Consider the following 15,351-nt stretch of genomic DNA (forward strand, 5'->3'; position numbering starts at 1 on the left):
GCCGAGCCAGGCAGATAAGGTCCCTGCCCTCAGGAGCTTATCATCCAGTGCAAGTGGCAATAATGCAACCAAATGATAAGCAGAATCATTCCAGAAGGTGTTAATGGGACCGCAGGAGCACAGCTCACCACTGAGGGCCACATGTAGGTGGTGCCAGAGGCTTCTCCACCTTAGCCCTGAGTGATATGAAGGAGTCAGTCAGGGGAAGATCTGGGCCCAGAGAATTTCAGGGAGAGGAGGCAGCAAGTACAAAGGCCCTGAGATAGGACTGAGCTTGATGTCCGGGAGGAAGGGCTAGAGGGCAGGGCAGCAGGAACATACGGAATGGAAGGAGAAGAGCCAGGAGAGAAAAGGCCATGGGTGGGGTGTGCATGCAGGGCCCTTGAGCCTTGGTGAGGAGCTGTGATTATTCTATGTATACTGGAGAGAAAAGGCCATGGGGTGGGGTGTGCATGCAGGGCCCTTGGGCTTTGGTGAGGAGCTTCCTAGGTATACTGGAAGCCACCAGAAGGCTGCAGAAGTTAACATTTACAATTACCCTTTAAAGATGTCACTCTGTGGTCCTAAAAGGTCTTGCATGGGGCATTGATAAGGCTTTTCTAATCATGAAAGGTAAGGTAGCATAGGATTTAGTAGTGCTAACTCTAGAGTCTCGAGCCAGGCTATCTAGGAGGAAATTAGTTTCTACCTTCAACTTGGGCAGCCAAACTTCTCTGAGCCTCAGTTTGTTAATCTCTATACTGGGAAGTGTAGTGTGGTTATTCTAAGCATTATAGTAAGTGCTCAAAATATGGTGGTTATCATCATCACCACTATCACCATCATCATCATCACTGCTACCACCAAACCCATCACCCCCACCATCATCACCATCACCCCCCCCACCATCATTATCACCATCAGAGAAGCCTTTAAGAAGCCAGTTTAGAGCTCACAGCCATTCCTATCTCCTCCTGTACCCCCAGAAAGCACAGCATTTTGAAACAGAGGGTGGAAATCAGACCCTGCAGGTACCTAAGCTTCACTGTGCAACCTCACACATGCGAACTTGAGCACAAAGCCCTGGGACATTTTGCTGCAGTTCCTGAAGCAGATGTGGCAGAAACAAATAATGCAGGCACAGACACTGGAAATACCAGGTTTTCATCAGGGCACACCACACATTGACCAAATTAGAGGAGCTTTTCACATGCCAGCAGTCCTGCTTTCTTGAGGCTGAATCATTTGCTCCATTGCCTCCCCTGAGCACTTCAGGGCCCTCAGGGGGTGGAGGGGAAAGCCCTGGGAAGAAAGATTTTGGTGAAAGGGCAGATGACTCGTCTGCAGGGGCAGTTCCCAGGGGATCCCGAGCTCCTTGAATCCTAGGGAGACTGGAATTGGTAGATGGTGCACCCCCTCCCATGGCTTCGATTAGACTCAGAATACTGTTTTTTAAACTGTTCTGGGACACAAAGCAAAGACTGCTTCCCCTGCTCCATCAGCCCCACTGCCTCCAGGAATGCAGTTAGGAGAGAATTTTCCTCCAACTTCTCAACTGCCAAGTCCCATTAAAGAGACAAAACCCTGGTTAAAATGCAAGTAAGTTTCAAAAACAAAAAACAGCAATAACAGAAAAAAAAAAAAGCAAGGAAGGGCACAAGACCTTCCCCAGGTGACCAAATGGACCATGTGCCTGCATGGGAGATAGACTGGCCCAGCAAAGGGGTCCCTAGATAGGTGCTTGGGTGCCCAATGGAAGGCCTGAATTAAAGGAGAACTCAATTGCCTGCTCCTTCAGGAAGAGTGACAGCTGTTCAGTGCCTTCTCTGCTGGGAGCCTTGAGATGCCCCGGCAGGCAGCATCATACAGCTTGCCAACTGGCCCAACTCTTGTGGTCCAAATAGACAACCTTTCCGAGAACTTAAGCCTATCTTTCCTAAGCGGTCTTCCTCAATGAGCTCCGAGTCCAACACTTGGAGACTGGCTTTAGAAAACACCTAATAGGCTTTCAGGTTTTCTTTCCTTCACTCTTCCTTCCGCCTTTCTTCTCCTTCTTTCCTTCTTTCTCTCCTTCATCATTTGTGGAGAGGCAGCTTGCCATAGTGGTTAAGAATACAGACATTGGAACCAGATGTCCAGGATTAGGATCCCAGATACATCACTGACAAGCTGGGTGACTTTGGGCAGCTCCTTAACCTCTCTGTGCTTAGTTTCACCATTGGTTTAATGAAGACCTGAAGAGTACACCCCCTTTGCATGGAGAAAGGATTACATAACAGTTTATTTAGTGAAAATAAGTAAACTAATTTATTAATTTATTTGTTGAAGTCCCACTATGGACCAAACACTGTTCCAGATGTTTGGGACACATCTGCGAACAAAAAAAAAGACAAAGACTGCTACCCTGAGGGAGCTGGCAGGCTACTGGGGGAAACAGGCAATAACTATAAGACACATGCAAATTGCAAAGTATGGAGTGCTACATGTTACGGAGAAATAGAAAGTGGAATGGGGCAAGGGGACTCAGTAGTGTGTGGGTTGCAGCAGGTTTGCAATATTAAATTGGGTGGCTGGGGGAGGCCTCACCGAGAAGCTGACATTTGAGAAGAGTCTTGAAGGAGGGAGTGACTCAGCCATGGAGGTATCTGGAGGAAGAGCATTGCAAGGGAGCAGACAGTCAGTGGAAAGGCCCTGAGGCAGGAATGTGCCAGCCTGTTTGAAGAACAATAAGGAGGTTGGGGTGGCTGGTACAGGGAGGGAGGCAGGACGGGGGAGAGGAGGACAGAAGACTGGGGTGCAGGTGGGTAGATCAGGCAGGACCCCAGAGGCCACTGAGCTTTGCTTTCAGCCCGAGTGAGATGGAAGCTGGTAGAGGGCTTTGGACAGTGGAGGGACATGGGGTGAGTTGTTTTAAAAGGATCCTTCTGGCTGCTGCATGAAGAACAGACGGAAAGAGGGCAGGGAGACCCACGGGGAGGCTGTGGCACAATCCAAGAGGGACGTGATGGTGGCTCAACCGGTGACTGCAATGGGGGGCCGTGAGAAGCGGTCAATTCTAGATGTGTCCTGAAGGCAGAGACGTCAGGGTTTCCTGAGAGAATGGGAGAGGAATCAAGGATGCTTGCAAGGGTCGGGGCTTGAGTCGCTGGAAGGAGTGGTCGAGTTCGGGGTACCGTAAACCAAGACTGGGAAAGTTGCTGGTGGAATTACTGGGGCAATGTTCAGGATCCTCAGTAAGGGACGGGTTAAGTTTGGCTGCCGACTGGACATGGAGTGGAGACAAAAAGTAAACAGCTGGTCCCGGGACAGGCCCGAGCTGGGGTATAAACAGGGGAAGTGGTGTAAACTGGATGAGATCATCGAGGCGAGTGTGGTAGAGGGGAACAGGTACCCCTGTGCGCTGATTAGTTGCAGAGAAGAGGAGCAAGTGAAGGTGGCTGAGAAGGAAAGGAGAGGGAGAAGGAAGGAGAATACGAGAGCGTGGAGACCTGGAAGCCGAGGGCTGACAGTAAGGCTAGAGGGTCTGCTGCAGCTTCTGCTGCTCGTGCAGCCAAGAAGTTAGGATTTAAGAAACGATTATGATTACTGAATTACTATACAGATATTTCTTTTTACGTTCTAGTACATTAGAATAGACAGAGGGAAATAACCTGAAATCTCGGAACTGTAATCCAGCTGCCTTGATCTCTGATAGTGATTGTATAACTATATAGCTTTTGTTTTGGGACTGTAAATATCTTGTGACTGACCCTCATTTGTACCCCCTTATCCTGTTTTTCAACTTCAGACTCTTACGATTACTAAAGACAGCCCCTCACATTTATAAATAAAGGGCCTTCAATCAGCCCAGAACTAACCCACTGCAATTCCAAAGCTATCCTGTTAGACGGAGCTGCATCTAACCAAAATGGGCCTGTCTGACGTGCGCAGTCGCTTAAACTTTAACCTCTACGTCTCCTACACCTCACAACAAAACTATAAATCATGCCCGTCATCATATTAAGGCTGCCACTTTCTTACCTATGTGCTGTGACTAAGCACGCACTCAATCTGCATATGCTCAATAATTAGATCATCGCTAACCTCATCTTGAGCCATTGGGCTCATTATCCTAAAATCTTCCCATCTTTTGATACTACAAAACATCAGATAAGATACGGCAGTTTGGAGAGAGAGGTTTTAAGGCCAATAGGTCATCTGATCTCCTGCTTTGTGCCTAGCAATAAACTCTTTCTGTGTTGGAAACCCCGGTGTCCAGGAATGGGCATTGAAATGCATTGGGCAGAGAACCCACCGCTTTTGATCAGTATTACTGGCGGGTCCAGGAAAACAGGCAGCAAGGCCCGGCCTGCCCTGCCCTGACCGTGATGTTCAATGCGGACGTTGCAGACGGTCTAGATAAGAACAGCTGTGATGGGGTGGGGTGGGTTTAGGAACAAATTCAACAGGTATGCTCTGGGCACCTAAGATGTGAAAGTGTCATCCACTCGCAGCAGCTGTACCTTACTGTCCACATTTTATAGATGAGGAAACCGAGGCAAAGAACAGGAATCACCTGAATTTCAGCGCAGGTCAGCCTATATACAGGGCCTAGGTTATTAACCACCACTTGATACTGTCCTATAGAATATCTGTGTGAGTAAATGAATGAATCTTAGACCAACAGGGACACGAATCAGCTTCCGGAACCAGGCAGATCCCAGGACCAGGGTGTGGGGCCTGAGCAGCTCTGGAGATGGGGTGCTAGGAAGCCCAGATCTGGGTCTACCTGTCACTCAAAGTGACGCGACCTTGAGTGAGTCACTTCCCGCTCCAAGCCTCGGTGCACTCATCCTTAGAGGGTAGTAACGCTCCTAACTCCCCAAACTGAAACATGAAAAGGCTCCCAGAAAAAGCTCACAGCAGCTCATGCCCTAGAAAGTGTTCTATCTTCAGACATCTCTCCTTTCTTCTGTAGCCCTGTTTGTCATACTCTTAAGAATCCTCTGGCAGGACATTGTTTCCAGCTATAGAACGGAAATTCCTGGCTGAGGCTAAGGCTCTGGGGCTGCTGAGCAGGATGGAGGACAGCTGGTCTCTCCCCGTGGAATGTCCTGGAGGCTGGATGTATGAGGGCAGGAGGTGCCTGCTTACAGGAAACAATCGGCTCCAAGCTCAGTGGAGCTTTTGCACCTGACAATGACAGCCGCCTGCCCCAGCTCACTATTCCCCTCCTCCATGCTGCCTGCCCACCAAACACAACACCCAGAAAATAAAGCCTTCCTGTACACTTCAGGCATCTGCTTTCAAATACACTGCAGAGATTTAAAAGGAACGCTCATGACTCCTCACCCCCACCCCAGCAGAAGGCCCCCATTTCACATCCTAGTTTCTTTTCATTTTTAAATAATCCTATTTGATGCATCAAACTGTCACTGAACACAGCACTTAACAGCATCTTCTCATTTAATTCTCACAATGCACCTAAAACGGGGCACTGTTATTCTCATCTCAGAGACACAAGAATCGAGAAACAGCCATTTCTCGATTCTTTTGTGCCAGGTGATAGCCAGGAAGTGGCAGAGCTGGGTTTTGAACCCAGGACTTTCCAACCCCACTCCATACTCTGAACTATCATGTTGCACATCCCGGATGCATGCAGAATTTCCACCATGGCTTGGCACCTGAAATCTTGTAGGTACTCAGGAGATGCCTGCTGACTGTAAAGAAAGAACCGTGCCTGCCAGGGCATCTTCCTGTCCTCCCACTGGGCATTAGGGATGTCACAATAGGACCAGAAGCGGACAGGGGGCTGGCGGCAGCCCCGTTCATCACCCAGGCCTGCTGTCTCCCTCTCCCATCCATAGGGTGGCATGGGGACAGCAAAGGGAAGATCTGAGCACAGTTGGGCAGGAGTGTGTGCAGCTTTCTGACCCCTGCCGCAAATACTTCAACACTCACCCCAACAGCCGCCAGTACGTGGATGCTGACGAGGGGCATCTGCCCTGGTGGAAGGTGGTGCACCAGCCACCTTTGGCCCTTATAAGAAGCTTTCCCATCCTAAGGCTGTATGGCCAGCTCATAAGACACTCGCTGAGCTTTGCCTGTCACCCAGGCTGATCTCTTTGATTCCAGAGGGCATCTCCCAAGACCCTACATCACCCCAGGCGCCCCATCTCACCTGGGGTAAAGCCTAAGTCCTGAGAACCGTTTGCAATGCCCCATGTGACGGGCCCTGTGTGCCGGAAACGGTGTTCACAGTAGGCCTGCCACCATCTTTTGAAAGGTCTTCTACAAGGTTGGCTCTTGGCTGGCAACTGGGACCCTGGAATTTAGAGGGGTTCCCTCCTATTAACTGGCCAAAGCAGCTCACTGCACCTAAACTGTCTCCACAAACAATACGGTTTATATTGAGCACATGCTTTCCTTCCGGGAGCCTGGAATCTGGGTCCATGCCAGGCAGAAGATGCCGATACGATCAGCCCTGCTATGAATAAGATTATGCCCCCCCAAAAAAGACATGTTGAAATCCTAACCCCAGGACCTTAGAACGTGACCTTGCTTGGAAACAGAGCCAGGCAAGTTCAAATGAAGTCACACTGGAGGAGGGTGGGCCCTTAACCCGGTATGACCGGGGTCCTTATGAGAAGGGGAGAGGAGGCCCAGACAGACGCGGGGAGAGAAGGTGGTCATGAGATGAGAAAGGCAGGGACTGAGATAGGCACAACCCAAGGAAGCCCAAGGACTGCCGGCCACCTCCAGAAGCCGGGAGAGTGGTGAGGCACAACTTGTTTCCTACAGACTTCAGAGAGGGCCCGGGCCCTGGTTTCAGACTTGTGACCTCCAGAACTGGGAGATGATACATCTCTGTTGGCCTAAATCATCCAGCTTGTGGCACTGTGTTACGGCAGCCCCGGGAAACTAAGACAGCCCCTGACAAACACCCAGGCTTCTAACCAGCTTCCCCGGCAGACAACAGCTCACGTGTGTTGTCGCAACTTGCTGCTGAAGGAATCAGGTATGTTGTGTGTGACGTCACTGGGAGAGGAGTGCTGAAAGCATGTGCCTGGTTTGCCCCCTGGAAGCACATGCCTTTTCCTTCAGCTGATTTCTCTCTGTATTCTTTCACTGAAATAAATCACAGCCATATGACTACACACTGAGTCCTGTGAGTGCTCCCAGAGTCACCAAACCTGAGCGGGGTCCTGCAGATGATGACACATTCCATATCTCGCCAGCCTCCCTCTCTTACCCTGTACTCCACTGCCCTGGCCTCCTGGTTTTTCCGGGATGTGCCAGACGTGCTCCTCTTCTCAGTCTTGCACTTGCTGTGCCCTTTGCCTCCTCCTCTGGGCCTGCCCAGCTGCATGACAGATACGGCATGCAAGAGTTTGGTTAAATAATGGAACCTTATGGGTTCACGGTGTTAGAGGCCAGAAGTCCAAATCAAGGTGTGTTGTTGAGAGCATGCTTTCTCCCGGGTCGGTAGTGCTCTGTGCTGGCAGAGGGGTTCCGGACAGCATCAGCCTTTCTTGAGTGAAGGTAACTTCACTTAACTTGAGTGAAGGTAACTCCTGTTGGTGCCTTAATTTAGACATGTTCATGGCCTTAGAACTGTAAACCTGCAACTTAATAAAATTCCCCTTTTTAAAAGTCATTCTGTTTCTGGTATATTGCATTCTGGCAGCTTTTACAAACGAAAACACCTTCCATCCTTGAGACCTTTGAGTTCTTAAAAAAGGGGGAATCAATTACTGCTTTATAATCATTGCTTGCTGAGGAGAAAATGTTTCACAAATTTGAGGTAGGGATGGGTGGAGCCAGAAATGAGAAAAGGTAGTCAAGAGGTTGATTCCCCTGCCCATATGTTTGCTTTTGTTGTTGTTGTTACATGCGCAGGCACCAGGAATTGAACATCCAGGTCTCCAGCACGGCAGATGAGAACTCTGCCTGCTGAGCCACCATGGCCTGCCCTGCCCATGTGTTTTACAGGGAGTTTTAATACCTCATGTGGTTTCTGACAATGGTGGTGGTGGTGGAACTTTCCTTGTGCTACGCACTCTACATGAGTAATCTCATTCAGTCTTCATTACCCAATGAGGCAGGTACGATGGTGGTCCGGATTTCACCAACCAGGAAACGCACGCCCAGGCAGGCTAAGTGACATGCTCAAGCTTACCAGCAAGCCCAGCACAGTTGGCCCTGAAGCACCTGCTCCACTGCTTCCCAACGACTGGGCTACAGGCATCATTTGTAAATGAATTACTAGGATAATAATTATTTCAGACCTTGGCTTCTCTTTGTCTGATCAGACCTGGCCTCCAAGACCAACGAAGCTCCAGCTGCTAAAATAAGTGAGGAGAGAGATCCATAATAGCTGCCTTGGTCCCTAACAGTTTTCCCTTCATTCCTTCAACAAACATTTATCTGTTCTAGCTTCAGTTCCCAAGAGGGCTGATGTGATGCTTCCAGGTTATTTTTAATACAGCCCTTTTCATATTTTCTACATACCCCTTCTGCCTGTGCAAGGCTACAGAGGTTTCTGGTCTTTGTACTCAATCATCCCATTAAAAAATATTTAATGAATACCCATATGTGCCAGGTACTCACTGGTACTTGTGGGAACCCATAGTCAAGGCGCTGGTCACTCAAATTTGGACCCACTAGAAGCCAGACTCACTGGCAAAGTCCAAGGCCAAGCCCAAGATCCCAGAACCCAGAGGATTTCTTAAGGCTTGACCTTGGATTAGTGCAGTGAACCCAGATCGGTGCATTGAAACTGAACCAGTGTATTCACCCTGGATCCAGGCACTGAACCTGGATAAGTATATCAACTCTGGACCAGCACATCAGACATGGACCAGTGCATCCACTCTAGACCAGTACATCAACTCTGGACCAGCACATCAGACATGGACCAGTGCATCCACTCTAGACCAGTACATCAACTCTGGACCAGCACATCAGACATGGACCAGTGCATCCACTCTAGACCAGTACATCAACTCTGGACCAGCACATCAGACATGGACCAGTGCATCCACTCTAAACCAGTACATCAACTCTGGATCAGTACATCAAACATGGACCAGTGCATCCACTCTAGACCAGTACATCAACTCTGGACCAGCACATCCAACATGGACCAGTGCATCCACTCTAGACCAGTACATCAACTCTGGACCAGCACATCAGACATGGACCAGTGCATCCAACTGAACCTGTATCAGTACATTGAACTTGGACCAGTGCATCAACCCTGGGCCAGTGCATCAACCTTGGATCAGTGCATCAACCCTGGACCAGTGCATCCACCCTAAATCAGTGCATAAACTCTTGACTGGTACATTGTACCTGAACCAGTGCACTGAACCTTGATCAGTAAATTAAACCTGGACGTGTGTCCAGTGTCACAGGGCTAGGTGAGGAATGCACTCAGTTTCCAGCCCACTGATGAGCTCATCTGTCTTCCACCCTCCAGGACCCTTCTACTTTTAAAGGAAGGGAAGGGTGGAGAGGAGCAGGTAGCCCACCCCCAAAAGAGGGGACCCCACTCACCTCCAGAAGCTGTGCGGCACTCGGCCGGGTCTCTGGGTTCTTATCCAGGGCTATCTTCAGAAAGTCTCGGAACTCCATGGACCTGGTTGTACAGGTGTTGGCGGTGAGCTCCAAGCAGGTGAGAGCTGGGAAAACACTCCCACATCCCAGACTCCACTCTCCCAGGGAGGGGTGCCCTTCCTAAGCATGACCCCCCAAAGGACAGAGAGAAGCTTCACAAGCTAAGACATTACCACTTTCAGGGTCTTCATGATGACCTTCTCTAACCCAAGGATTGTACAGACAGGGAAATGGAAAGCGGAGAGGGTGGGGGCGTGCCTGGGGTGGCACAGTGGGTTACGGCAATGCTGGCATCTAAACCAAAGTCCCCAACTCACTGCCCACATGGCTGCTGGGGCTCAGATTGGACTCTCACTCCCCTGACGGAATCCAGCTCATCGGGGTTACCCCACTTGCTTAGATGGGGATCCCCTGGTGAGAACACAGCGGGAGGGAAAAGGCAAGGAGGGCCCAGCAATCTCAGAAAGGCCAGAGAGCCCTCCCCCATCACCCCCTCCCGGCCCCAGACCCGCTGGCCCTCTGGCCCTGCTGCTTCTCACCACTCACCACTTGGAAGGCGTGAGCAGCGTGGGAGGGTCTGACTTGGCGATCTTGAGCAGGACCCGCATGGGGTTGAGCTCATGGTGTGGGGGCTCGATCTGGGCCATCTCGATCAGAGTGATCCCCAAGGACCAGATGTCGGCTTTGTAGTCGTAAGGGGTGTCCTTCATGGTCTCGCACATCACCACCTCGGGGGCCATCCTGAACCAAGCAAGGCACAACAGCAGGCTCAGAATCAGGGCTCCGCAGGCGCTGCTCGGAGAGCCAGCGTCAAGGACCTCCACGACGTCAGGGGTTGGCAGCATTCCCGAATCGTTTATTTGCATTACATTATATCCCATTGTGTTCCTCGGGGAGCGGCTCCTCACTCAGAAAAATGCCTTCAAAGCAGCTCCACCTCCAAGGCCTGCTGCAGTTCTCAATGACTACCACAAGATGGCAGTAACAATCCAGAATACAGGGTCCTGCGGAGGGGAAGGGTGGGGGGCGGAGGGGATGGAGAGAACACAGCAGCGCAGAGAGGGGTCGGGCGAGAGGAGGAGAAACAGGTAGAAAAGGGCAGAGAGAGAAAGAGTAAGTAATAAGCAAGCAAGGAGCCTACACTCTACAAAGAGAAGATGGAAGTAACGTACATAAAAAATTACAAGAACAAGACAAAACAGAAAGTGTTGGGGTGTGAAATTGAGAGAGGTGCTTTTTTTAAAAAAAAAAAAGCAGCAGTAGTTTTGCAAAAGGATGAAACGCTATGGACCAGAGAAGTAAGAGGGGACTACAAAGAAGGGTGGGAATTGAACTTGTATTGTTCCTCTTTACAATCCCCAGCCCCAGCCCACTGAACAAATACTTGTTGAATGAATGAAGAACTGAACCGTGTCTTAGGGCTTCCAGTTCAGTTATTATTAATGGAGCATTTTCTCTGGGCATCATCTCATTTAATCCCTGCAACAACCCAATAAAGTAGCTGCTATGATGTCCCTATTTTACAGACAAGGAAACTGAGGCATGGGAAAGCTAAGTAACTTGTCTAGGGTCACAGCACTGGTAGGTGAAGTCAGCTGGACTCAAACCCACCAGGCTGTCTCAGGATCCCATGCTCTTTGGGGGTGTGAGGTTTAACCTTCAGTCCACCATTCAATTTCCAGAAACCCTGTGACTCACCAGTAAGGCGTTCCTATGAAGGAATCTCGTTTCTGCAGAGTTTTCAGATTCTTGGCAGACACACCAAAGTCAGCTGCAAGACAAAAATCTCAGATGGAATATTTGATGGACATTCATTCCTCCACCCAAGGCCCTCAGCTAAAAGCCCGTGATTGGAAACTGAGGGTCATACATTCCAAATCCATGAACAGAGGCCGTTTTCAACCTAGCAAGTTAGTGATCATTGAAAATATAATATATGGGTGCATAGGCAGTTCAGTGATTCCTGGACCATGCACACCCCCACCCCTAAAATATATATATATAATACCTACTGCTATAAGGAGGCATGGAGATGAGCAATTCCTACCTACTAATGAGAATGCAAACCAGCAAGAACCTTTAGAAAAGCAGTTTATGGCAATATGTAGGAAGATCTTTAAAATGTCTATGCTTTTTTTTTAAACATTTTTTATTGTGAAACAACATAAAAAAACAATAAATTTCAAAATATATCGTATCAAGTAGTTATAGAATAGATTGCAGAGTTTGATATGGGGGAGCGGTTTACAGTTCCACAATTTCAGGTTTTTCTTTCTAGCTGCTCCAAGACACTGGAGACTAAAAAAATATCAATGTAATGATTCCACAGTCATACTCATTTGTTAAATCCTATCTTTTCTGTCACAACTCCTCCTTCTCCTTTGCTTTTTCTCCCAATCTTTAGGGGTATTTGGGTATGCCCATTCTACCTTCTTCCTGTTGGAAAAGGATGTCAATAATATGGGAGAGGGGGCTGGAACTAGTTGATGTTCCTGGAGCGGCTGGCCCCTCCAGGTTACAGGACTTATCTGGCCTAGAAACCATCTGGAGGTTGTAAGTTTCTGGAATGTAATCAAAATGCATAAAACTTTCATAGACTCTCAGATAGAGTCCTCAATGTTGGTTTTGGTTGGGGGTTGGCAAACCATGGTAAACAGCAGCATCTAACTGAAGCCTGAGTAAGAGCAGCCTCCAGAACAGGCTCTGGGCCATGTGAACCGCTCAGACACTACTGGTATCTTATTTTGTTGCATTTCTTTTCCACCTTTCGGTCAGGCAGGTGTTGTCAATCCCACGACAGGCTGGGGTCAACCCTGGGAGGCATAGCCCACAGTGCCATCCATGTTCTTTTGACCCAGTAATTCCAAATGCAGGAATCTACCCTAATGAAATATTCCTAAATACACTTGCAAAAAATGTATGCATAAATATGTTCCTCGGAGTGCCATTACGATAGGAAAAAATTTAAAAACCACCATAATTTTTACATATAATATATTGTACATCCTGCTTTTTCCAAAACAGATTTAAGATAGTGTATCAAAAAACACACACAGAGATAAATTAGGAGAGGTTAACACCAAACAAAAGCAATGGGTTCTCTGCTCGGTATGCATAACATTCAATGTATAACACTGGAGTTTCAAAGACAGAGAGTGTCTAAGGCAGTCAGGGTTTTGATGGATTCAAACAAGGAGAGATGGAGTTGCTACCATTAAAATAGTAAGCATACACAAGGCTGAGAGTAGGCTAGAATGACCATCACAAAAGTATAAACAAGGCTGAAACTAGTTGGGTTTCAGTAATTGCAGGCATTAACTTCTGCCTATTTTACCATATAGAAAGAAAACATCTATATAATGATTCAGTAATCATAATCCCTTGTCAATTCTTAATTTCTAGGTTACAAGATGAGAAAGATAACGTAAAGCGTGAATCAAATGAAAAGAATAATTAAGAAAAGTGTGATACACCCTCATATCACGGAATACTTTATAGTCATTAAAATTAGTTTTGAAGTATTTTAATAAATGCAAAATATTTTGCAGTTTTGAAGTATATTAATAAATGCAAAATATTTATTTTCTAAGGTTCAGTAGGGACACTGGGGGGATGCCCAGTTGAATATATTATATGGTCAGTAATATAGACAACTCCCATCCCCAGCAAATAAAATGGTAAAAATATATGTTGAACTGACTTGGAAGAAATACACCAAATGGCTTAAATGGTTGGTCTATGGGTGGTTAGACTAGGTGAGGATTTTCCAGCTTTTTTGAATTCCATAAGTTGGCTATGATGAATATGTGTTTTGGTTTGCTAATGCTGGTGGAATGCAATGTATCAGAAATGGATTGGCTTTTACCAAGTGATTTATTAGGTTACAAAGTTACAGTTCTAAGGCCATGAAAATGTCCAAATTAAGGCATCAACAAGAGGACACCTTCACTGAAAAAAGACTGATGGCATCCAAGGTTTCTGTGTCACTTGGGAAGGAACATGGTGATGTCTTTTGGCCCTTGCTCCTGGTTCCCTGCTTTCAGCTTCTGATTCCAATAGCTTCCTCCTCTAAGCATCTGTGGGTCCTTACTGACTTCTCTGGAGCAAACTGTGGATTTCATCTCTAAGCTTAGCATCTCCAAACCTCTGCTCCCTGTGTTAGCTCTTTGAAGGACTCCAGTAAACTAATAAGACCCACCTTGAATGGGCAGGGTCATACTTCCATGGAAATAATATAATCAAAAGGTCCCACCCACAGCAGGTCTGCTCTCACAAGACTGGATCAGAAGAACATAACTTCTCTGGGGTACACAACATTTTCAAACTAGCACAACATGCATATTCTACTTCGCAAGCTGCCAGAATGTGATATATTAGGAATGGAACAACTTTTAAAAAGGGGAATTTATTAAGTTGCAAGTTTACAGCTCTAAAGCTGTGAAAATATCCAAATTGAAGCAAGGCTATAGAAATGTCCAATCTAAGGCATCCAGGAAAAGAAACCTTGGTTCAAGAAGGCCGATGACGTTCAGGTTTCTCTCTCAACGTCCACTGCCTTTCTCTCCAGGGTTCTTGTTTCATGAAGCTTCCCCGGGGGTGTTTTCCTTCTTCATCTCCGAAGGTCTCTGGCTGCATGGGCTCTCATGGTTCTCATGGCTCTCCAGCTTTTTCCAAAATGGTTCCCTCTTTTAAAGGGCTCCAGTAAGTAACCCCACCTTGAATATATGGAGTCACAACTCCATGGAAGCCATCTAATCAAAAGTTACCACCCACAACTGGGTGGGTCACATCTCCATGGGAACAATCAAAAAGCTCCCAATCAGAATATTGAATGAGAATTAAAGGACATGGCTTTTCTGGGGTCCACCACAGATTCAAACCCGCACAATGTATTACGTTCAGGATCAGCAAAAAATAAATACAATTTATCGTTAAACACACACCCAACCCTACCAGCTTTGCTTCACATACCCAGTGCTACAAGAAGAGGCCAGTGCTGCAAAGAGAAATTTTCTCAGTGCTTCTGTCTTTAGGGGAAAAATTTCACCTTGATTAAAAAATAAATTTAGAAGGCAAGGACACCATGAGAGAACCAGTGATGCTTGCTTTGAAGCTAACAGAGCCTAGCTGCAAGACACTGCAAAGTTAAAACTGCTGGCCACTCTGGAAGCACAGGGTCCCGAAACGAGTTGGCTGGGATGGTCAGGCAGGCTGACAGCTTCACTCAGACTCAACATTTCCTGAGTAAGAGAGAACTTCCTGTCTTTGCTCTTCTGGTTCTTTGGTTGCTGCATGTATTCAGTATTCTTCAACTCCATCACTAGTGCCAGACAGGAAGGGATGCAGAGAACACAGTGGGGACAGAAAGGAAACCAAGTCCTTACCCTTAGGTAGTTCAAAGTTTACTGGAGGAAGTAGAGAAGAATTCAAAGGAACAAAATACCTAATCATAACCGTAAAGAGATGGAAAGATGGCAGTGTGGGGCTAGCAGAGTCTACAGGAGGGGACATGACCTCGAGAGAGTACTTGGGGAGGAAGGGCTGGCCAGGGAGATACAGTCAGGGCCTGTGAGCTAGTCATTCATTCAGCAAATATTAACTCAACAGCTATTATGTGCCAGGTGCTGAGAATATAGGAAGGAACCAGACAAAGTCCTCAAACCCAGGGAATAGGGAGTTAATGTTTAATGGGTACAGAGTTTCTGTTTGAGGTGATGGGAAAATCTTGGTCATGGATGGCGGTGGTGGTAGCATAATACTATAAATGCATTTAAT

At 47.5% G+C, this 15,351-nt stretch overlaps 1 protein-coding gene across 2 annotated transcripts in view; it reads right to left on the reverse strand.

Moving 5' to 3' along the window:
• The window catches only part of STK10 (serine/threonine kinase 10), a 200,572-nt gene that overhangs the window by 51,177 nt on the left and 134,044 nt on the right, over positions 1-15,351 (reverse strand). For both annotated transcript variants that reach the window (XM_077137647.1, XM_077137646.1), the window contains exons 5-7: positions 11,275-11,347; positions 10,123-10,317; positions 9,517-9,598 (exon numbers count right to left, since the gene is read on the reverse strand). In XM_077137647.1, coding sequence (XP_076993762.1) covers positions 9,517-9,598; positions 10,123-10,317; positions 11,275-11,347 — 350 coding nt within the window. The remainder of the gene's footprint in view (positions 1-9,516; positions 9,599-10,122; positions 10,318-11,274; positions 11,348-15,351) is intronic.

Source organism: Tamandua tetradactyla, chromosome 20 (assembly GCF_023851605.1).
Source record: "Tamandua tetradactyla isolate mTamTet1 chromosome 20, mTamTet1.pri, whole genome shotgun sequence".
Classification (NCBI taxonomy): Eukaryota; Metazoa; Chordata; class Mammalia; order Pilosa; family Myrmecophagidae; genus Tamandua; species Tamandua tetradactyla.